Genomic DNA, 24,793 nt, shown 5'->3' with positions numbered 1-24,793 from the left:
ATCAGCTGTGCCATAGCATGTGCTCTGATCATGTGTGCTCTTTTTCTATATCAGGCATATAGGAAGACATTCAGGTAGACCTCAGCAGAAGAGCAAATTTGTTACTTCACTTTTGCCACCTATGACATGGCAGTTTTTGCAGCTCAGCTGATACATGCAATTTGTTAGCTGCTAGTCACTCAACTGTATGTGAGCTTATTTATTTGCTGAGAAAAGAAATGGGAATAGCAAATGCTTATTAAATCTCATTGAATTTTTGTTAATCGAACCCAGAGCATATATCATATTTATATTGAAGTTTTCAAAACTAGTTCTCCCTCCTGTAATGGTAAAGGTTCTGTACAGTTCAGCTCGAAGAAAGATACTGAGAGACAGTAAAATGATCTATTTTCTTAATTATTTATTTTACAACACTACCTCTGTGATATCTCACTTCTTAGATCAGGCAAGGTTTATGGTTTTCATAAAACATTTACTGGAACATTGACTTTATGGTTGTGTCTTATATCCCTAGGCAGCTTTTTTGGTAGGGTGTTTTGATATTAAGCATAGTATATAATCTTTTCCTTCAAAAGAAAGAGGTAGAAAAATTCTTTGAATCTATGATTATCTTTAGAGAAATTCCTTCCTTCATGAATGTGCATTACTGAAGCAAGCATCAGGGCTCAGTTCTCTTAACAAGAATGGCGTCCTTAGTTTTTCCCAAAACAGCAATGAAACATCTTTTTTCCCTGAGTATTTAAAAGTATAGAACACTCATGTTTTATCAGACTTCGTTCTTAAAGAAATATGTGTGCTGGAAAGATGAGTATTTCACAGCCATGTGCATGTCTCTGCTGTAAGCTGGTTGTCTGCAGCCAGTCTCTTTGAGCAGGTGATTCAGGATGTACCTGCAGCACCTTCCTTCTCCCCGCCTCTCATGTTGTGTACTTAGTCCTAGGAAGATATTCCAGCATTGTGTCATCAGTTCTCTTGGATCATGCTTTCTGAAGCTCACAAGTAGAGTTGAGTAACTCACTGTTCATGCACAGAGCAGGCATAGCACATTTCTATGAATGGATAGACAAACCTTTTTTCCTTTGCACATCTTTATTCTTCTGACACATGGGCAGCAAACCTCCACAGGGTTGGGGGCAATGTTTGCTTATATTTGACACTCACTTAAGAGATATCATGTTCTGGCTAGAGTTTTTATCCCATTCAGACTGACACTTGGAGCAATGATGGCCCTGCTGCTGAAGTGAAAATAAAGATTTCTGAAACATATCTTTTATCTTGCTATTTGCAGAATGCCAGTGTTCCTTCCTTTATGGTTACTATAGTTGTCATACACTCATAACATTGTGTCTTGCTGCATGGCCAAGACACTGTGTAACTGAGCTGATGATTTCCCTTACTCATGTAGCTTTTATTGTTCTATGTTTGCGCTACGTCTCGAACAAAACATAACATCTTACTTAAAAAGTAGTCTGAATGACTAAAGCAGCTTAAGGTTTTACTGACATATGTAGAAAACATAGTGATACTTCCTTTACTGTCAACACCTGCATATGGGGAATGAACTGTGATTATAAATGCACAGCTGGTGGCTAAACTTTGAAGAAATGTGAAAATTTATTGAAACATCCTTTGCTTAGCACTCAAACATCATGCTTATCAGTGTCATTTACAAATTAATAACACCTGAATCACAATAAGAGTTTGACTGTAGTTGCATTGATTTTTTCCAGTCTATTCTTCTGTTCCCAGCTGGTTCAGAACCTTTTGAAGTCTTCCTGTCACTGCTCTGGACAACCTGGAAGCATTAACACAAGCCAGACAACTGAAAAGTGGGAAGGGAAGGAAGAATGGAGAGTAGCTGTTTCCATATGAAGATTTTGGGAAAATGAATTTACTGTATTAAAGTTGCAGTGTGTTGTTTTCATGCCTTTGCAGTGAAATTAATATGCAACTATGTAGGTGCTTCTATTTTTGTAACATAGGTGGGTCTTGGAACAGATTCAGAGAATATGTGGCACTGCACAGACTTGTTAATGTTAATCTAAAGCCACCTTTAGGGCTGAAAGACTGCACTCCTGTAACTGCATCTTACTCTGCAGTTACAGTTCTTCAGTATGGTTCAAAACTAGTATACATTTGTCCAAGTTTTACTTCTTTGTTCAAGACAAAGAGCTGCTTTTTATTGATTTTGGTCAACTCATCTCTTTTGTTGTGTTTTCTAGAGAAGGGAAACATGTTCTGAAGCTACTGTATACCTTTCCAAAGTTGAATGATTTCAAAATAGGTTATTACTTTCAACTTCCTTCTTATATTTATATACAAAAGTTGCTCAGATATCTTCAGTATCTTACAGTACAGAAATGCAGGAAGGCAACTCCTATGTTTCAGCCTTTTTAGACTGAAAAGGAATTTTAAGTTACTTCTGTAGGGGGGTATGTTGGGTTTAGGTTATATTTCTTTATGCCTGACTAAAGGTGATTTTGACAATGATAGGAGTTGGATTCAGTTCAGAATTTATAGTTTTAAGTCATTGCTTTGCCATACATTTCCTATGTTGACTTTTCAATTCACTTGAGGCCAGTTGTACATTAGTACTTAACATCCATTTGGCCAAAAGAACAAATAGGTAGTTCTTAAAAACAGTTCAACGTATTTTATAGGAAAGTGGTTAGAAAAATCGTTAATGCTAATGAGGCACCATGGCACTTCATCACATATCATGATATCAGGATATAAATTGAAATATCTAGTATCTTTAGATGTAGTGAGACTGTAATATTTTTTTAACTACAGGTACCGAGAAGCTATTCAGAAGTGGGATGAAGCACTTCAGTTAACTCCAGAGGATGCTACGCTTTATGAAATGAAATCACAGGTAAAGCATGAGAGTTCTTTATCAGAAAACACCATGCTTGTGAACAGATATATGCAAAGTTGTGCAGTGGTTGTGCACATAAAATATGGAATAATTTAGGTCTTTCATTTTTCCCAACCCTATGGGGCATCTTTTAGCAGGAATTAAAATAATGCTGTTATCCCAGCCAATCACAATAAACAACATCTTTGTTAGGACAGGAATTAAGATGTTACAGCATGAAAGAAGCAACTGTGATATTTGGAAATAGCACTGGGAGGAGCGAGGAGAGCTTGACTGTGATAGATCAGCAAACTTGACCATTAAAAATCTGTCTCCTTTTTCTAAAGAGTTGGCTTAATGCTGTCAAACAAGAATACTGAATGCAAAAGATTGGCTCTGTTCTGTTTTCACATTTAGTGGTACATAGTAGTAGTTTTGGAAAAGAGCATTAAACAGAGTACACTTACAATGTCAGTTCATCAGAGCCTTTTTTTTAAAGCTCAGGAAAAAGGCTTGCAGCCATCAACGCCTCACTGAAGCTGTGAGATCAGCTTGTAATTTCAGTGTGTCTTTGCATGGCTTAGATGGCAAAAGTGCAAGGATCCATTATTTTGTTTAGATTGGGAAGCTTTTGTCTCCAACTGTATGCAAAGCTATAAAAATATGTATTGTTATTCTGTATTAATTAAAAATGCTCTTCTGCAAAAATAAAAATAGTTTGAATTTGAATTGAAGATGAGAACCAGAAATGTATGGTTTCTTTCAACCAAACGGACAGATGAGAATGAGAAAAACTATTTTTAGGATGGTAGTTAAGACATGGCTGAAAAAATAATTTTTTTTTAAAGATAGGAAAAAATGAAAAATAAAAAGTAAAATGGTGTTAGTAACTTCTAGGAAACTTGCTATATTGCTTAGTTTTAAAAACTTTGTTGTTTCTGTAATTTTTTTTCTCATCTAAAACCCAAAACATCACAGCCACCCCATCACAAAAAAACCCCAAAACACTCTAATCCCAGCTTTGCCCAAACCAAAGGTGTGGTGACTGCTCTTTTTTTCCTGGATGCTGTCACATCTTCTCTTCAACTCACAGTCATGTTGTCTGTGAAGAAAGTTTGATACTGCAAAGGAATTATGTGAATAATCATAAACTCATTTCAGTGCAGTAATGCTGAAGGAGGCTTTTGTTTTACATAGCTGCAGAAGGTTTAGATTTTGCTTGTGTTTGCATTTGGTTTGAGAAATAATTTGTAACTTTAGAGGTTTTTCTTCCTGAATTATTGTGGTAGAAGTTTATTGTTGGATTTCTTTGTCAACATATCATATGCATGTAAGGGAACCAGATAGACTGTGTAAGGAAAAAGGAAAAACTTCTAACACAGGAAGGGCTGCCTATGAAGGGTTAATTTCTGATTTAGTTTGTTAATTTGAATAGTGTTGATAAGAAGATGCAGTAATTGTTTTTACTTTAAATTGCTGATTTTTTCTAGTGCAATTTTCTCATTCTATACCCTACGTGATGCTGAAAAGTGGGCATTTATTCTGCCCAGTTTCTCTTTAGGTTAGACTTGTAGTCAATTATTTCTTCCTGACTTCTAAAACTGAAGGCATATATCTTTTTAAAAGAAAATGAAAAAAAAACCAAACCTTCATGGATGTTTTTCAGACTTGTTGGAAATTCTGCAATGGTACTCTCTTTTAACTTGGGCACACTTAGGATCAGATCTGTATGTTATTTAGATAGCATACTAGAATTAACAGATGTCCTGTATAATTTAGGTGCTTGACTCCTGCATACTTTTATGGTAACAAAACATCATAAACATGTAGACCTCCATTAAATATTTACTTGTATTTGGATGCTTTTACATCAATGCTGGCTTAAATGAAAGAGCTGTCTAGCATAGCATGCTGACAACTTCCAGCAGTGGATGGCTGTCACCAAGACATAAAGGCTTATATGAATGGTATGAGCCTGTAGCAGTATTTCCCTCATGATACTTTTCCCAGCCTCTAGCAAGTTTTGGCCCAGGGACTTCTCTATGTTTCGAAGTGCTTGAAAGATATTTCTTCAACAGATTTATCTTATTGCTATCTATTGTCATGTGAACCTTTAGCATCTGCAGAGCTGTGTCAAGAAGTTCCAAATCTTTAATGATGCATTATTGCAAGAAACAGAATAATATAATTGAGTTTTAATTAGCAACTTTCTAGGATGCTATAAACGTGGTTAACTTATGTAGTTGTTCACTTGTCCATTTATGTTTTAACTCCACTAGTAAAAGAATTCTGTTAAGATATAAAAATAGTCCTGTAACGTTATATATATATATATATATATATATATATATATATATTTAACTCTGTTTTGAATAAAACAGACCAGCTAATGGGATTTCTTCTAGTTTGCGAAGAAATGGTTCACATGCTCTTATGCTGGCTCCTTAAAACAGGGTGGTTTTGAAGCAGCCTTTATTTTGTGTTTAGAAATTATTTTTTTTCTTACTTTTACCTTTTTTTTTCTTTTTTTAGTAGCTTGAATTCAAGAGAAAGCTGTTGAAAAGGACAGTTATACTCAGGGGGACAAATTAATTAATAATTCTCTTGTAACAGTTATTTATTATAATCTTATGTGCATGCAGGAATGAAACCAGCTCTCCAAAAGTACTCTATTTAATTTCAAATTATTTGAATACTAAAATAATTTTACAGTGGAAAAAACAGGAGAACAGGGAATAATGGTATCTTACCGGGATCTGAACTATGATGCAGTGACTTATCCAAATGGATGCTCACTACAACATTCTTCAATCAGTGCTCCAGCTGCAATGCTTTAATACTGAGGGGTGGTTGCTTACTTGGCACCCTATTACCTGTATTTCAGCTAAATGGCAAAGGTGAGCTGGAGCTGAGCTGAGGAGCCAGCTGTGTGACTCTGAGCCGTCTTATGAAGTGTTTTTGCCTGTCTAATGAAACCACTGGGGATTAATGACAGCTGAAAGAATAAAGGGACCCAGGCCTCTGCTTCCACCATGCACTTGCTTCCTTTCCTGAAGAGCAGTTCTGGGCAGTTGCACTGTTTCTTTTTAATTTCATTTCTGATATTGCGTAACACTTCTGTTACACTGTGAATGAGAACACAAGAAAAGCTTACGTAAAAAAAAATATTCATTTAGAAAAATTATTTCTTGAATCATGTTAACAAACCATCTAATCTTTAAATTAGTAACATCTCTCTAGTACATGCAAATAATTATTACAGATGTCTATTGCAACATGACTTATGCTTACTGGAAGCTGATAAGTATAATGTGCAGTTTGATACCTTTATACTTGTCAAGGCACAGATGTGAGCTGTAAAAATCTGTTTTTGCCAAAATAGAAATATATAATTCATTAAAAAAATATTTTGGTTAATATTTAAATGATATTATCTTAGAGCTTACTGTGTTATTCCAGTCCAGCATACCAGCACAAATACTACAGCTAATATTGTGCAGCTAAATGAGAAACTTTGGGTAGTTCCAGATCTGGAAGAACTGCACACCGACTTCAGCAAGGGTTTTGAGGAGCTTATGAATATCTGCATGTCTTGATGTGTGAGTCATTTGAGGAGGTCATTCATGTTAAGAATGATTTTGAGTCATATGCAAAGATTGTTTATGGTCTGTACTAATTTTCTTTCAGTGAGGAAAAATTTTCTCTCAAAGTAATATCTTTTGAGAATTAACATTGGATGGAGTGTCTTGCACAGGCTTGAATATCTATATGTCCTGTTACATTAAGATAATCTAATGTTGGGCTATGTAGCAGCTTTCCAATTCGTATTACCTTTCTCAGCAGCAAATTTAACATTTTAAATACTCTGTTGTTTAATATGCAGCTCAGATAAATATGCTGATTGCACAGTAGGAATTGGTAAATACTTATGGTAAGTTCTTAAAGATCTGTATTTTAACAGAAGGAATACGTATGTCTTTCAATATTTCTGAAGAACAGAAATAACATTTAAAGTTGACAATGATGTTTGCAGTAAGTGTATTTCCAGAAAAATATATGGGAATTACGGAATTGCTCAACTGCTTCAGAAACCCATAAAAATTGATGAGATTTTATTTTCTGTTGCACTCAGCTACTTTTTGATCCCTTTAAAAACAGATTATTATGGTGTGTGGAGAGGTTAAGGATGCATCTAATACTGTTCTTTGCATGCACAGTGTTTCAGTGTTATGTACTTGACCATTCCATTACCGTAAATGGCTCCCCCATTGAAAGAACAATGATTGGTAAGTAAACATTTGTGCAAGCAGTTAATTTCTATATTTTTGTTGAAACAAACAAAAACACACCCCCCAAAAAAAACCCCAAACCCCCAAACAAAACAAACCCCAGAAAACACACCAAAAAATTTAAACTTCGCAGTACCCAAAGAACAGCCTAATGTTGATTCTAGTGTTAAATTGTATCGTATGTATATTCAAATGAGTGTATAAAGACTGCCTGTATTAATACAGTTAGTAATACTGATTAAAATTTATTTTAGGTTAGGTTTTTTAAACATTGGCAAGATTATTTTATTGTTGCTCTAAATTGCAAAGACGGAGTAATAGACTTCGATAAATTAGTGGAATTAGAATATGAACATTTGCATGCCAGCCATGTGGGACTCTTTCTTGGATGAAGGGAGAGTTACTGCATTATGATATGTATAACAAACGCTACTGGAAATTGGGCAGTACAGCACTCCTGAGAATTTCATAGAATCATAGAGTAGTTAGGGTTGGAAAGGACCTTAAGATCATCTGATTCCAACACCCCTGCCATGGGCAGGGATACTTCACTCTAAACCATGCCATGCAAGGCTTCGTCCAGCCTGGCCTTGAACACTACCAGGGATGGAGCATTCATTACCTCCCTCGGCAACCCATTCCAGTGCCTCACCACCCTCACAGTAGAGAACTTCCTCCTTACATCCAATCTAAACTTTCCCTGTTTAAGTTTTAACCCATTACCCCTTGTCCTATCAGTACAGTCCCTAATGAAGAGCAGCATCCCTATAGACCCGCCTCAGATACTGGAAGGCTGCTATGAGGTCTCCATGCGGCCTTCTCTTCTCCAGGCTGAATAGCCACAACTTTCTCAGCCTGTCCTCATATGGGAGATGGTCCTGTCCCCTGATCATCTTCCTGGGCCTCCTCTGGACTTGTCCCAGCAGTTCCATGTCCTTTTTATGTTGAGGGCTCCTGAACTGCACACAATACTCCAAGTGAGGTTTGACAAGAGCAGAGTAGAGGGGCAGGATCACCTCCTTTGACCTGCTGGTCACGCTCCTTTTGATGCAGCCTGGGATACGGTTGGCTTTCTGGGCTGTAAGCGCACACTTCTGGCTCATGCTCATTTTCTCATTGACCAAGACCCCAAAGTCCTTCTCTGCAGGGCTGCTCTGAATGTCATCTCTGCCCAACCTGTAACATGTTGAGTTTCCATGTTTCCCTGTTTTCATGTTGGTCATCCAGGAGTACTTCTACTGCAGATCTCAGATAACATTGTCAAACACACTGTGCAGCTGTGACAGGATCCTTGAAGTACACAATATAATTGTTCATAGATGTTTACAGAAACGTGTAAATATAAATGAAAGTTAGTTTACCTCTATTTAGTAAGCTTTTGGGATATTTATCATCTGTTGTCTGAGGATCTTGTTTCTGTACAATCCTGCATCCTCAATATGCATTGATTGAACAGGACCCATGATGCTCACATTTAAGTCATTCCATTTCCCCTCTTCTAAAGTTTCCTTAATATTTAACTCAGTAAATAAGTAATATCAATGGCCACCACTGCTGCTACAGAGCATTACTTTGTGGTATAATGGTTTTTGCTTTACAGCATGGATAAATGTAAACTGCTTATGGGTAAGAAGATTTTTATGCATCAGTGTTTTGAAATGAGTTTCTGCGTGGAGGAAGGAATTGTTTCACTGAACTTGGAATGCATCTATATACAGTGATTCAGCTTCAAGCCAGTGAGCTCATCTAAAACCAGGACTTACTCAAATTCATAACACTTCCAAAAATATTGTGGCCAGGACAGGGTGGGTCATTCTACTGCCCAGATTTTTAATACTTCGTCAGTCTCCTGATGACAGTTGCTATGTTTAATTGAGTTTTTTGACACTGAGTTGTTATAATTCTAATGTGTCTAGTGGGTTTTTTTAAGCTAGGTTTATTAGACTAAATCATCATAGTAACACATTCTTTGTTTAAATGCACGTGATGATGGTAAGTCTATGTTGGAATAGAGTGAGTTCTGAAAATCCACCGACTGAACATCTTTGTAAGACAGCTCAGAAATTTTTACTGTGTATGTGCATGAGGGTCTTAAGATGTTTTTTTCTGCATTGAAAGATTTTTTTGAATTCTTTGATTAGTTTTAGGAGTTTTTTTTTTAATAAAGTGTTATCACTATAATTGAAATGTAAATCAAATATTAAGTGAGATTACTTAACTGTGAAACTTCAGTGCCATCTTGATAATGAAGATGGCAAAAGGAAATTAATCCAAGGAATTTATTTGAGAGCAACAGGAAAGGAACAGGATTGAAGTGTGTAAGCTCTTAAAAGGTGTTCATAAACAAATACACCCATCCTCATATTTAACTTAGGTGATTCTGACAAAATATTCCTTTTCTGTAATAGCTTGCTTCAAAATAAAGACCTATTTTGCTGGTAGGATTGTCTGTTGTATGGTTTTCCCCAGCATAATTTTGATAAGTAAAAGCTTGATATCTTCATACACTCAAGTGACAAGATTATTTTTGTGCATTTTTCTGAATGCATGACAATCTAAAGAATCTAAGTTAAAATATTGAGGAAGAGGGATTTAAACTGAGTTTTCAGGGATAGCATTGCCCTGTGAAGAGTCATGCTCTTTGTGTGGTTGTTGAAAAATACCATAATGCAACTGAGTTAGTTTTCTAAAAACTAAACATCTGTTTAAAAAAAGGACTGCTATGTCTGAGCGCTCTAATATAATGGTTTGTGTCCTTTTTAGCATAATGCCTGCTTGTTCCTGTTTTTAGTATAAATTTGAATGTTTTGTGGGAAGTAACTAGCAAGGGGTGACAGCTCTGCTGTCAAAAAAAACCGAACACTAAAACCACATTGAAATTAGTGTAAAAGTAACTTGAATTGAAAGAGATTGCACACTTACTGCTTACTGATGAAGCTAAGTAATCAGATGCAGGTTTGGATTTGTGCTGATGGAGGCTTGTATTTTAAAGTCAAGTGTACTGAAGTAGTCCACAAAGGATTATGGAATTAGAAGTATGATTGTGGATTTTTGTTAGACAGGTATGGCTGAGTCTTTTTTTTATAACTGAAGGAAAAAAACACCTGTGCTGAACAAAGCACGTATACATTCAGATGTGTATTTGTTTCAATGTACATGGAGAAACTGATGCTGTAGTTAGTGGAAGCACTGTAATTACCACCAGGATCTGGAAGAGCATTTTTTAAAGTTGCTGTCTAAATTAGTACATACAGTAGTCATAAATAGATGAAAGTGGAATAATTGTCTTTTATTAGTGAGGTCACAGTTCAGTAAATAAAGCAGTAAAAATAATTAAAAACTACAAAAGATTTCTTAAATACTTACGTAGAAGTTTTGGAATTGTATACTGGTAGGAAATACTGAATACTCAGGATGCATAAAAACCTTTAGGTGAGTGTATACTTGGATTTGTTTTCTCTCATGAGAATAAACATATTAAGAGATAAATGTAGAAGCTAGCTGGTATTTGCACAATCACTTAATCTTGACAGGATATGCACCAACCCATTAGTAACAGTTTGATTCAATTCACAGGTGCTGCAGGTGAGACTGCACACAAAAATGCAGTTGAACTGAAAGTTTTGAAGGAATACATTGTATTCATTACAAACTTTGCTTACAAATCATCATCATTGAGAACTGTTGAGGGAAAAAGGGAAAATGACAAAACATAAAGCTGTGGGTTGTTTTTAAAAAAGGTTTTTAGGTACTTCAAAATTCCCATGTGCAGCCTATTAAATGAAATTGGAGAAAAGCCATAGGACTAGTCTAGGAAAAAATAGTTTTACTAGTTTTGTTTTACTAAACCAGCAGGAATATGGATTCAAAGGTTTTATCAAAGCTAAGCTATGCTTTCTGTGTTTCTTGGGTATAGAATTACTTTCTGTAGTAAAGATTTTTTTCTTTTTTTTTACTCACCCCAGTGCTGTGCAAGTACTTTGTTAATTTAATACTGAAGATTGTTGTATTTTATTCCTCCTCTACTCCATGCTCATATTTAACTAATTAATATATCGTAGAACAGTGATATTAAATAAATGCATTTTGCACTTCAGCAGTCCTAGTCTATTCTGTCTAATATTATTCATCAAACTTGTGGGTCAGCTGCGATGAAAGTGGTTGCCCACATGAGTCTTATTCTTGTGGTTGACGTTCTCATCATACTGTAGGAATGCAGTCGTCATTTGTTTCTTGTACTGGTACCTATCACCACAGCATGTGGGTGTCTGAAATTATGATCTGAGAGTGATGCAGGTATCCAGGTAATGTGCCAATCTCACGGTGGTCTTGGAAAAATAAGGCAAGCTTTGAGCCATGTTATGTATCGTTAACTATGATTTATAGGCTTGGTTATGGATGCAGTGCAAGGAGTGGAATACTATGGTAACAGGCTGACACTAACCTGGACTGCTGAGTAAAAGAGATTTCCACATTCAGAAACCACTTGTATTTTAATGTAGGTGACTTCATGTCTAAGTTAGGCTTTCCTATTGCAGAATGCTTAGTCTCCAAATAGAACAGTCATTGTTAAGGGCTGTTTCTATGCTGAATTATAGGCATTGTTTCTGTAATTATATCGTGTTCACTCCAACTGTATTTGGTTGATTGCAGTCTTCTATTAACATGATAAAATACAAACCAGGAGTTTTTCAGCAATATTTGCTCATTTATTGTGTGTAATTCTCAATGTGTTTGTCCTTCAGTGTATTGTTACATTTTTACAGAGTGTAGCGTTTGTAGGGCTTTGCAGAGTGTAGGGAGGAAGAGAGAGGGAGGGACACCTTCAGAAGCAATTAATCTACTTCTAATAGAGTTGCTTAAATAGTTAAGGTGAATCACCTTCTAGCATACCTGTTTCTCTTTGTGGGCTATGGAATGAGTCTGGGTGACTGCAATTAGACAACTGACTCTTAGACTAGGAAAAAACTAGGTAAGATGAACCTGTCCTTAGTGATTGAAACAATGATGGGTAATTGCAGAAAATTTACATATTTTTCAATTTTGATTATTATTATTTCTCCTATTTTTATTTTTCTGTCATAGGTCCTGATGTCTTTACACGAAATGTTCCCAGCAGTGCATGCAGCAGAAATGGCTATCCAGAGAAATCCACGTTCCTGGGATGCCTGGCAAACTTTGGGACGTGCCCAGCTTGGATTGGGAGAGATAGCACTGGTAGGAAAATGTACATTAATATGCTAAACTTGTAAAACCACATCCTCTGAATTGCATGTGAAAGAATGAAAGTACAGAAATATCAAGGTAGCTGCGTATCCTTATGTAATCTGAAAGTATGCAAAGAAAAATGTTGTTGTTATTTATCTCCAGTATTCATTCTACTTTGTTGTTTTTCACAAATGCTTCCTGTGTGGTTTTGTTGCTAGGCTTGTGGAAGACCTGCCTAGCTCAAAGCCGTTTGTGTTATGTACTATATTTATGTGGTGGCTTTATGCAATAGAATAATTATGTTGACATAACTGCACATACAACATTCTGGGTACTGTACTGCTACAGTACAAAGCTAAGCATAGTTTCAAGATGAAGGTACTGTGGAGTCCCAGTTGATATTCACTTGGTTTTATATATGCCTGCTAATAAAATTCTACTATCTTGTTCTCAGTCTCCCACTTCCCTGCCTCAGGTGCAGCAAACTGTGTACTCATTCATGATTTCCTCTGGCTCCTTGACCCCATATGGTGACTGAAGTTGCTCCTTTTCTTAATAAGAAAGCAAAAGGGCTATGATGCTCTGCAGTAGCTCAAGTGCATCTTTTCCCTAGCTGCAGCTGTATGCCATGGTGCTGTCTTGGTGACATGATATGATGCAAAGGAAGACTCTTCCCCCACATCACATCACCCTCCACCTACAGGCTATATACCTGTAAATAATGTAACATATATTTAGGGTGTGTGTTCTCCTAGTTAGTATGGAAACATGGTGAGTGAACTTTTAAATTCAGACACATCCACAAAATCCGTTAGAAAAATGATTCATCATGAACTCTCAGATAAAGAAAAATACTGATTTTATTTTATTTCTAATAGAATTAGCTGTGTGTTGGTGTGACATAAACAAATTTAATTTGGAGTGTTTTTGCAAATTTAAAATGTTTAGACTAAATTTTCAAGAATAAAAAGAGAATTATGAGGGTTTTTTGGGGGGGGAGACTAACAGATCATGAAAAAAGCAGTTTATTTTTAAAATGTATCAAAGACCAGATAAAAAGAACCAAACCAACCAAACAAACAAAAAACCCAAACAAACAAACAAAAAAACCAGAACAAAAAAACCCCAACAGACTGTGAGAATAGCGTAAGAAAAAAGCTGTGTGTTGCAGATGTGTAGTGTGCTACCTTATGTCGATCATAATATGAACTACGTAGAAATATTTAATATAAATCCATGCATATCTGCATCACATGGTGGTATACCATAGCTTTTGTGGTGTAGAAGGTCAGAGTAGATGGTCTGTCCTGTATGGATCTACAACCTATAAATCTTATTCTTGTTTCCTTAGTGTCTGAAATTGTCACTGTAAATTGTGCCTGGGATTTTTAAATGCATTAGTCTCAGGAGATTCAAAGTTTTGTTTTCTGCAAGGATCTTAGGTAATTGATGCCAATTATTCTATAAAAAAATGCTACAGTTACTGTAATGCTAATTAAAGATGCCGATATACCCATACTTGTTACATCACCAGCTCTTTTCACCCTTTGTGATATGTGTGGCAGTTCACATCACAGCAGTAAAATCACAGAATGGTTTGGTTTGGAAATGACCTGGAAGCTAATTAGTTCCAACCTCCTGCCATAGACAGGGACACCTTCCACTAGATCAGGTTGCTCCAAGCCCTATCCAACATCCCTGCCAGGGATGGGGGAGACACAGCTTCTCTGTACAGCCTGTGCCAGTATCTCACTGCACTCATAATGAATATAGAAGTGGATGTCATGAGTTAATAGTGATGGAGACCTAGTGTTCACATTATATTTATTTTGGTTTACATCGGAGTAGTATTTCAGGTGCTCTTTTGGAGTGCGCTGTCAAGCTTAATTAGGGAGGAATGTAGTTTTTGTAAGTCTGAGAGTATATCATGATTCAAACCAAAGCATTTTAAGTGGGAAAAGTCTCAGGTTTTCACCAAAGCATGTTTTCATCTGAAACAAAACACTACTTTAGGTGGTCCTGTAATTGTTATATTGACCTTGGCATCTCTGAAGAGAGAAGAAGGAGGAGTTATCACCATGTAGTTTGCCCTCTGAATGTTTTTGTCTGTCTTGAAGTAGGGAGTCCAGAGGTGGGTACGCTCCTGTTGGTGTCTTCAGTACTTTAGAACTGAGTGTTCTACTTTTTTGCCTTTCTGCCTTTAAAGCATACTGAACTGCCTTCTGATGAATATGCTCTCACATATAGAGAACTAGGATAGTTACTCTTAAATGCAGTTAATGTTCACTATTTTTGAACTAATCACTTTTTAAGGAATCTGAAAACATTAAGAATGGAGCAGTCTTTAAGACTCAATTAAGGTTAAATATTTTCATAATTATTGAACCTGTGGAGGCTTCTTGACCAGGTGATCTAAGTCGTAATTGTACTTTTCTACATCACAATTGTCCTTTTCCTATTTGCCTTTAATTATCATGATTTAATAGTGTTTCTTTGCATTGTACTTTTTACACACAAAACTTAAGAAAGTATAAATGTCAGGCCTTTTTAGTAATGTTTGAGATTTGGGAGTCACTGCCCTTTTCAAGAGTAGCTTAGAATCATAGAATCATAGAATAGTTAGGGTAAGATCATCTGGTTCCAAACCCCCTGCCATGAGCAGGGACACTTCACACTAAACCATGCCATGCAAGGTTTCGTCCAGCCTGGCCTTGAACACTGCCAGGGATGGATCACTCACAGCCTCCCTGGGCAACCCATTCCAGTACCTCACCACCCTAACCGTAAAGAATTTCGTCCTTATATCCAGTCTAAACCTCTGCTGTTTCAGTTTTAACCCGTTACCCCTTGTCCTGTCACTACAGTCCCTAATGAAGAGTTCTTTCCCATGTCTCCCCTATCAGTGCCTGTTTTCACTCCGCCCATCCTGACAAATGGTCTGTTGTAGATATTTTTATTACTTCACAATAAATTATGCGCTTTTCTTAGGAAAAAACAATTTACTGTATTTTAATCTCAAATTTTGCAGGTCTAAAATACAAATCTAATTTATATTATGAGCTGTGTAATATATTAATTACTTGCAGACAAAGGAAGATTTGCTTTGATTTGGTTTTGTCGAACTTGTGACAGAGTGAGATAAATTAGCCCATTTTTATTTAGCTTTTGAAAAGCTGTTTGCTTTTTTTTTTTCTGACTTTACTAAATACGTAATTCAGAGGTAATCCTTAAATGTGAGCAGGCAGAACTTTTTGTTTCTGTAAAGGCAGAAATTCCTTAAATTCTACAGATCAGTTTGCACACCCAAGTAAATTTTGCAATGTGAATGTAGAAATACAGTCAGGCTTGAAATATTTCTCTCATTTAGTTGTGAACATTTTTTACAGATGTTATTTACTGTATTGGTGATAACAATTTAAGCTATAACAATTTCACACTGATACTTCATTAGAACAGTTCTTCCTATGGGACAGAGTGAGCACCACACTTACATTAAACAAGCAAACCAAACCAACCAACCAGCCAAAAAAAAATAAAAAAAAAACAGCATTAAAAAAAATAAAAGACTAACTGAGAGTGACTTGAGTCTCCCACCTTGGAGAAGTTCTTAAGCCACCTGGACATGGTCATGGGCAACCAGCTCCCAGTGGCCCTGCTTGAGCAGGGGTTTGGCCCAGATGACCTGGGAAGGTCCTGCCCAACTTCAACCATTCTTCGATGCTGTGACTTAAGCTTACCCCATTGTGACCTGAGGCCTCTATGTCGAATCTGGAGTACTGAAGATGACAAAGTTAACTGGGCAGATGTGTAAATACAGACCAGTTGTGCATGCTTTTTGTTTGATATTCTGAAGGATGTGATTTGCTGTATTGTTACTAAGTAGTTAGTGGTTTAATAGTCTTGAAGCGTGACACTGCATCTTGTAAAAGGAATCAAGCCTTGATAATATGAATCCTCAGATCAGCCCTTTCTTTTATTTCTCTTGAAAGAAATAGTTCTAGGTCTTTTACATAATGCTGGGAGATATGTAGTAGCAAAGAGAGGAAATACTGTATTTTAATTGGAATCCAGCTAATTAATTCTGAGTTTGAGAGAAATTTTCAAAATCCTATGTTATGTAAATGTTAAGTATGCAGAAACATAGATTTTGGTAATCAGAAGGAAACCAGTGGCTGGCTTTCCATGGAAAAGCAATCAAGTATGTGCTTCATACTGTGTTCTTACCCATTTGAAGGGAAAAATAACGCAGGTATTATTTTATAGGTCTATATGAGATTAAACTATTTAATTGTGTTGCTGTGATAATCTTCCTTATAAGCACAAAAAAAGGTGTGTATTATTGTATAACGATGGAATACTTCACTTTATCATCCAGGTTGGATGGGGCTTGGAGCAACCTGATCTAGTGGAAGGTGTCCCTGCCCATGGCAAGGGGTTTGGAACTAGATGATCTCTAAGGTCCCTTCCAACCCAAGCCATTCTTTGATTTTATTATTATTATATTAGTATTCTTGATAGGTATTCTTCTTATGTGCATAAATAGAAAGAGGAAGTGCAATTTTGAAAATTGCTATTTGTTGTATGATTTTGGCCTAGAATTTCTTGTTATTTCATTTACAGGTTTTGTGTCACACTTTAAATGGTACTGTCCTACTTATCAGGATTTGATAAAAGACATTTCTTCTGAAAATAAAACCTGTGAAAAGGGCATATCAGTCCTGCTGATTTCATCTTCTACTACACATCTGGGCTCATCTGTAATATGGCAGACCCTGCAGGGGTACTTCTTGTGAACATTCCCCACTGACTTGGCTGAGGCACATGTCCTCTTGTCTCTTCTGCCAGCCATCAGTCAGTCCATGTGTCCCAGGGAGAACATGATCTGAGTCACCTGTGGGGGTGATGCACCTTCATCTACACTGCATCAGTTCTCTGCAGTTCAAAGTTAAAATAGGCAACACATTTATCATCCAGATTATATCATACAAATTATTAAACTAGAGTGAAAATATGTGAAAGAATTGGAATTTCTATTTGTTCTGGGTTCAGCAGTAGCAGTCATTTTTTCTCCTCCTTAGTAGCTAGTGCAGTGCTATGTGACTTTCAGCCTGGGAACAGTGCTGATAACGCCAGTGTTTTTAGTTGCTGCTTTGCAATGTTTAGTCTGACCAAGGACTTTCTTATTCTCATGCTCTGCCAGGGAGGAGGGGAAGCTGGGAGGAAGCAGAGACAGGACACCTGACCCAAAGTAGTCAAAGAGGTATTCCATACCACAGCACGTCATGCCCAGGATGTAAAACTGGGGGCAGTTACCCGGAAGCACTAGATCACTGCTGGGGTCAGGCTGGGTATCAGTCCGCAGGTGGTGAGACATTGTATTCCCTTGTTACTTCCCTTATCATTGTATTAATGGTGGTAGCAGTAGTGGTTTGTGTTACACCTTAGTTACTGGACTGCTCTTATCTCAACCGTGGGAGTTACATTCTTCTGATTCACCTCCCCATCCCTCCAGGAGCTGGGGGGGGTAGTGAGTGGAGGAGTGAGAGAGACTGCATGTCAGCTGGGCTTAAACCACGACCCTGTTCTGAAAAAAAATGCAATGAGGAGTCTTTAAATATACCAGAATTTCATGAGTGTCTCTGTGTTAAAGTTTTCTGTAAAATTACTTATTTTCATGGTAAGCAGTACAAGAAATAAAATGTAAATTCCAATAAATTGTTATCATAGAATCAGAGAATGGTTTGCGTTGCAAGGGGTGTTTAAAGGTCATTTATTCTGCAGTGAGTAGGGACATCTTCAACTAGGTCAGGTTGCTCCAACCCTGGTCCAACCTGACCTCGAATGTTTCCAGGGCTGGGGCACCTGACACGTCACTGTTCACTGTTTCACACACTGTTCCAGTGTTTCACTACCCTCATTATAAAAAAATTCTTCCTAATATCTAATTTAAATCTACTCTCCTCCAGTTTGAAGCAATTCCCCCTTGTGAAAAGTTCCTCTCCAGATTTCTCATAGGCACCTTTAGGTACTGGAAGCTGTTATAAGGTCTCCTCAAAGCTGCCTCTTCTCCAGAAGAGACAAGCCCAGCTCTCAGCCTGTCTTTGCAGGAGAGTGCTCCAGCCCTTGGAGCACCTTCTGGCCCTCCTCTAACTCACTCCAACATCCTTCTTGTGTTGGGGGCTCCAGAGCAGAATGCAGTGCTGCAGGTAGGGTCTCACGAGAGCAGAGGATGAGAATCACCTCCTTCGACCTGCTTGTGCACTTGTGCAGCCCAGCATACAATTGGCTTTCTGGGTTGCAAGTGCACATTGTCCGGTCATGCCCAGCTTTTCATCTACCAGTATTATGTTGGATACTGTTAAAACAAATCCATATTTAGAGAACATTAAACACAGAAAAGGTTTACATGTAAATGTATACATGTCTTCACTGATGGACATCCTTTGAAATAGGTCAACTGGTGACTGTCAGATGTAACATAAAGGCCTAATTCAAACCCTGGGGGCAGGTGTGAACTGCATAACTTCTTAAAATGCTCTCTTACTTTTTTTAGGGGTCACTTTATAGTGGCAGTTACTGGGTCTGTATGTTACAGATACCTGCTATAAAAAAACGTAGTCTGATCACAACTTCCCTTCACATTGAAAGACTCTGCAAACCAGCAGAAAAGATTCTGCTTATAGAACAAATTAAAGATTGCTACAGAATACCCTATAGTGAGACGAAATGTAAAATATTTTAAAAATACCAATTCTTCAAATATTATAATTAAGCAAGCAAGAACATCTTGCAGGAGATTTTATAATACTGTTCCCTGTAGAAGTCCTTTAGTCCTTACATGCAGGGTCTCTTTAAGATCAGAGTGCCCTTTAAAATGCGGTTAGAAATGCCAAGTTTGTCTAGTGCCACTACATTTTCTTGTAGTGCCAGATAGGCAGTTGGAGATTTTAATCTCCATCAGGGAGAATTAAAAGTAGCACTGTTATTTTCTTTTATTTTGTTTCAATGGAAATCAATGGCTGTGGAAGCCGTTATTGTGTCAACATAACATTTTATGTGGATGGCAGTTCTGTATTTTTAGTGTTACATTACAGCTTTAAAATTAATCTCTCTGATCTTCTGCAACATTTCAAATTTACTTTAAGATTTTATGATTTATAAAAATGTCACACAAAATCTTTTTTGTAATAGATATACAAAGATGATCTTTTTATGCTGTATTGTATGAATCAACAAAGCAGCTTCTAAGCTTAACAAATGTTACCTTTTATTTGATTACTCTTCAGTATTGTTTATTGGGCGTATACATAGCTATATAGTCAGGTTTTAATCAGGGCACATCTTTCATGGAAAGCAGATGGTGTTTGTTTATATTTTGTTTTCAACAGAAATACAAAAAAGAGCATATAGTGTTTACTTATAGCTCATCTATCACTGGAAATTAAAAGCTAGCAAAGTTGAATAAAATGACACTGTTTTGCAAGAATTATACTGCACTCTTCCTTCTGTTTAAAGTTCAGCATGCTTATATACTTCAGAGCTTGCTGTGGGCCAATCATAAAGTATTATTTTTTGAACTGAAAGGCTGACTATTACAACATCAGTAATACTGATAGCACAATCAGCATTTCTTAAATCTGGTTTGTATCTCTTGTCTGCTGAGTTCACGTCATATGGATTTCATATATTAATCTGAGCCAGCAGAAGGATGAGTTGGCCATTTCTGTTAATGCAGAAGAAATGTTCTGTTTGAAATTTATTTGCATTCTTTAAATATTTATAAATTACAACAGAATATGGCATTCAACGGTTGTTCAGACATCTTTAAAGTCTTTATAAGTAAGTTGCTAGAACTTTTCCCAAATGCAGTCCAAATCTGTATCATCACTGTTTGCCCACACTACAGGAAAGGTTCTGTTCATCATCACCCAAGAGTTTTTTCACTTAGGTGGCCATTTCCACAAGTGACCATACAGTCATAAATGTGAAATACACACAGGCCTAATACACCTAAGACTGAGTAGGTAGGATCAGTCTTGACTTTTTCAGTGTGAATATGACTATAAATAAAATACATTGTAGATTCTTGGTCTAGCATTTTTCCAGTATTATAACAATCTCATTGTTGAATATTACATCTACTGGGTTAGATGGTCACATTTTTCTTAGACTTAACAACTTCTGTGTTGATTATTGTATTTGTAAGGCTTTTCCCAGTTGAACTGAAAGACAGGAGAAGCAGTGTCAACTATACTGGTATTGATATTATATTGTTCATAAGAATATAAAAATTCTTGCTTAGAATAAATTTCCAAGTTGGGAGTTAGTTTGTCTACTTTTGTCTGTTCAGGTAAGTGTGTTTGCAACCACAAAGCTGTTACAGAAAGTGCTTGTCATGGGGCTGTGATTACTGTAATGCTAGGTGTGTATGCGATATGACTACATGCTAATTTAAAAGCAGCAATATTAGCAGTGCATGAAATCCGAGTCACTCCTTTTCTATATTTCTTTAAACCGTATCTGTCTGCTCTTGCCTTCCCATACATCTGATGATAGGAGAAAAGTGGGATAGAAAACCATTTAAACAAAAATTATTCTTGCTTTTACCTTTTAATTCCAATATTATGTTTGGCATGTGAACACTTATTTGTGCCCTTGTTGCCAGATCTGTTCATTCTTTGTACTTTCAGATAATTGTATGCACATTGCTTAGGGGTAACACTGCTATTAACTTACACCTGAGGGAGGATTGTTCCACTGAAGACATACTGGAGTAAAATCGCTTTTGTCTTTGCTTGAATGATGTAATATTTTGCTGTTGGTAATTTCTATTATGAAATATGTAGGTTTTAAAGTATCCAGTCCTTGTTTCTTTCCTATTCTGTTTCTAGGCAATCCGAAGTTTCCAGGTGTCCTTACACATCTTTCCAATGAACCCTGAAGTATGGAAAGAGGACCTTTCCTGGGCAAGAAAGCTATATGAACAGCAGAAGGCAACAAAGACTGAGGCGATGCACACACTAGCAAAAGTTAAAGAGCATGCACAAGAATCAATCCCAGACTATGACTTTGAAAGTGATGAAGTTGTGGCAGTCTGTGCTGCCATTGCAGAGAAGGAGAAAGCTCTTTCAGAAGCTAAAACAGTAGTGATTGTGTCTGCTTCAGGCACAGTAGAAACTGTTACTGAGAAGGAGGATTGTCCTGCAACTCCTGATGAAACCCTTTACATCAGAGCCCGATAGGGCAGCCTTATGGGTTGTCATGCTCTTTTAAGAACTACTGTTATTTATCGTGTTGGGCTTCCTTTTTTTTTTTTTTTATTTTCTAAGCAGTGGGAGAGCTTATGAAAGTTAAAAAATCGCAGTTACTTTACCTTTGTAAATTGAAAAAGAAATGATCCAAATTGTTTCATGCTTATTTTTGGAGGAGAAAGCCAAGAGCTTACAAACAAATACATTGTTAAAATGCTTAACTACATTTTAGCAACCGTTTTAATCTGTATGATTTACATAATTTCACAACTTAATGTCTACATTTTCCCAGTAATTAATAAACTTCTATTTAAACTCATTTTATTGAGGAGAAAAAAATATTTTTAAGTCTATTTCAGTCCTTATTCATTAACATTGTTTTTGTTCCAGATAAAGTGTGAACTGTTCTCTAAGAAGTCTTTATTTTATTTATGATTACCTTTTTATGAGGAAGCGTCCTATGAAGTAGAGGTGGATTATTATTTTGCTTGTGTATGTGATAGATTCGCAATCCAATTTGTGGTCAAATGAGGTCAATAGAAACTTTCCTGTTGCTTTCATAGATGGATGGGTTAAACACTTTCTGATCAGATGAAAGAGAATGCTATATCAAACAAGGCCCTGAATGCTTAGTTATTACTGAGTGTTTCACTAGAAGAAAGAATGTTCAGATGAGACCAAAACTGGCTTTGAATGCTGTACTACATACATCACCAAAAGTAAAATGTTGGGAGCTGGAAATAGGTATGTCTGAAATGTATTATGTTTAGGCTTTTATTTCTTAGTAAGCTAATCTGATACAAGGAGGCAGTTTGTTTTTCTGAGTTTTTATGACCTGATATTTAAAGTGTGTTCTTAGTGAACCCATTTTTTCAGGATAGCATTACTTGTCTTCCTTTTTACCCTTTTTGGATTTTGGGTGCTGTGATGGGTATTCACATTGTGTTAACTTAGGAGTGTAACATAGGAGATTTATTTAATGTTCATCTTTCTTTGGGGGAAGGCATGTGTTTGTTCCTCACATGGGCAGTTCAGAGAAATGAAGTCAGGCTGTTTCTTTTCTGTGCTCTGTGCTGAGACTGCTCTCTTTGCATTGCCTGGAGACATGACAGAGATGGTTGCCTCATAAACTAGGCTGGGAAAAAATGATCATTGTAGGATTCAGGGGCAATTCAGGATTGAGAACACATAATTTGTACTTGAATTTTATGACATTTTACATGATAAAAACATTTTTGAATGATAGTTTTATAGATAAGGGAAACCTTTTGAAATCACTTATCTTTGTATTATTCATATCTGTTTTCTATTTTCAAAGTAACACATTTTAAAAGGAATAATGTTGCTTGAGAAGCATAATGATTTTTGCAATAGTGTAATGTAGAAAAATTATCTCAGATCATGCTTTCAGTTGAATAACTTTATTGTGGAGGACACAGTCTTTGCAGAAATTATCCCTTTCAAAAACTTAATTGCCATGTTGTGCTTCCTAAATTTGCATTAATTTTTGCAAGATTCTTCCTGAATATATTTTTGTGCACGTATGAATTTTTAACTCTGCTCTTGCATGTGCATACACAGTTTTACACTTTTTAACATCTGTTAAGTATTCAATATAATTATAATTACAGTGACTAAAATATACTAAGAAATGTAAAATATCACCATGCTACATCTTTATTTGTTCATGCAGTTCAGAACTAGATCTTAAATGCTTACTGAACAGATGTTTGATTAAGATATGGTTTGATAGATGGTTTAAATTGTCCCAGTTGAAGAACTTAATCTTATTTTTCCTAACAAATAATACAATCTATTCAGCCGTAGGAAGTTAGTATGAGAAGGATTTAGACATATATCTTCAAAGAAGAGATGTTGTCTGGCTAGAAAAGGAAATGTGCTGGAAGCTGTAAGGTATGTTTTCATTTTGAAGGATCTCGGCTGTAATCCAACACATCTTTTCTTTGTGCTTTTACTTGCGTCAGTGTTATGTATTTGCTCATACAGGAAGAATTGCCTCGCTCCTCTCAGAAGTTCCATGTTATCACAGAATCTGTTTCCACTGAAATGATTCACAAAATTCGTATTGACTTCAGTACTGTTGCGCCAAACTGATGGAGGGGTGTACATCTGCACCATCAGGCAGAAAGGCCAAGCCAGCTTTGAGGAGTGGTTGTTTCTATCCCCTGTGCTAAATGTGTTTTCATCCTGATTAGATTAGGTGATGAACTCTAGGTACTGTCTGGATTGTAGTGTTTTGTAGAGCGCTGTAGAGCAGATAAATTCTTGCGATAGTGTTAATCTCAGATTGGGAAGAAGTTAAAAAATTGATGATTTCAAACATTGTTTTTATACAGCTTGCCACGTTTTGCCTGTATTGGATTTTTTGCATCTGTTTGAATAAAATATTGATTTCTCTGCTGCTTACTGATGCCTGTTTATTCTTTTGATTATAACAAGAATAAAAGTTAACATTGACCATTTTAGAATGTCACTCATTTAATCACTTGGCTTCTTCTGTCTCTGCTGAACATGTTGATGTGTTACAGATTTTTTTAAAAAATGACATCTTGGGAAAAATGTTTAATAAAAGGTAGTGAGTGTTCAGTGCTCTTAAACCTCTCAGGGCTATCCAAGTGAGAGGCACCCAAAGGAGAAAGCCTTCCTTATAAAAACCAGGGTGTTTATGAAGCATGCTTCCACTTTGCCATCATGAATTTATTTTTATTGTTGTTCATTGTCACTTCTGGCAGTTTCTGCAGCAGCTTCCATGTGTTTGCCTTCCATATGAATCATATACATTAAAATGCTTAAGTGTTGCAACACTGTTAAAGAGGAAATCTCAACAAGGTTAGATGAATTGATTTGCTTAATTTGGAATCCATAAATAAACATTTAAATACATTTTTTTTTCCCCTTTGAATCCTTTTATATCCAGTGTAAAGGAATACACAGGCTCAGAGGGTCATTCATATGCCTGGTGTTACCTAAGAATGTTAGGGTACCTCCCAAGGTACCTAATTTTTTCCTTTGGCTAAAATGGAAGCTGAAGATGACTGAGTGGAAGTTAACTTCAAATGCTGAAATGGGGCAGATGAATTCCAGTCTTAGAGATGGAGATGGTATCTTAAAAAACCCTCAGATTATACTGAGAGAGAATAAATTCTTTCTGACAATACTAGAGGGTA

General features: G+C 36.5%; 1 protein-coding gene across 1 annotated transcript in view; it reads left to right on the top strand.

Moving 5' to 3' along the window:
- TTC33 (tetratricopeptide repeat domain 33) overlaps positions 1–24,032 on the top strand; it is a 31,680-nt gene extending 7,648 nt beyond the window's left edge. The window contains exons 2-4 of the mRNA XM_034072678.1: positions 2,794–2,875; positions 12,232–12,363; positions 21,246–24,032. Of these exons, the coding sequence (XP_033928569.1) occupies positions 2,794–2,875; positions 12,232–12,363; positions 21,246–21,596 (565 nt within the window). The 3' untranslated portion in view covers positions 21,597–24,032. The remainder of the gene's footprint in view (positions 1–2,793; positions 2,876–12,231; positions 12,364–21,245) is intronic.
- Positions 24,033–24,793: the final 761 nt, after the last annotated feature.

The sequence above is a fragment of the Melopsittacus undulatus genome, chromosome Z, assembly GCF_012275295.1.
Source record: "Melopsittacus undulatus isolate bMelUnd1 chromosome Z, bMelUnd1.mat.Z, whole genome shotgun sequence".
Taxonomy (NCBI): domain Eukaryota; kingdom Metazoa; phylum Chordata; class Aves; order Psittaciformes; family Psittaculidae; genus Melopsittacus; species Melopsittacus undulatus.
The sequence above is the reverse complement of the archived record's forward strand: the minus strand, read 5'-3'. Positions and strand labels throughout refer to the sequence as shown.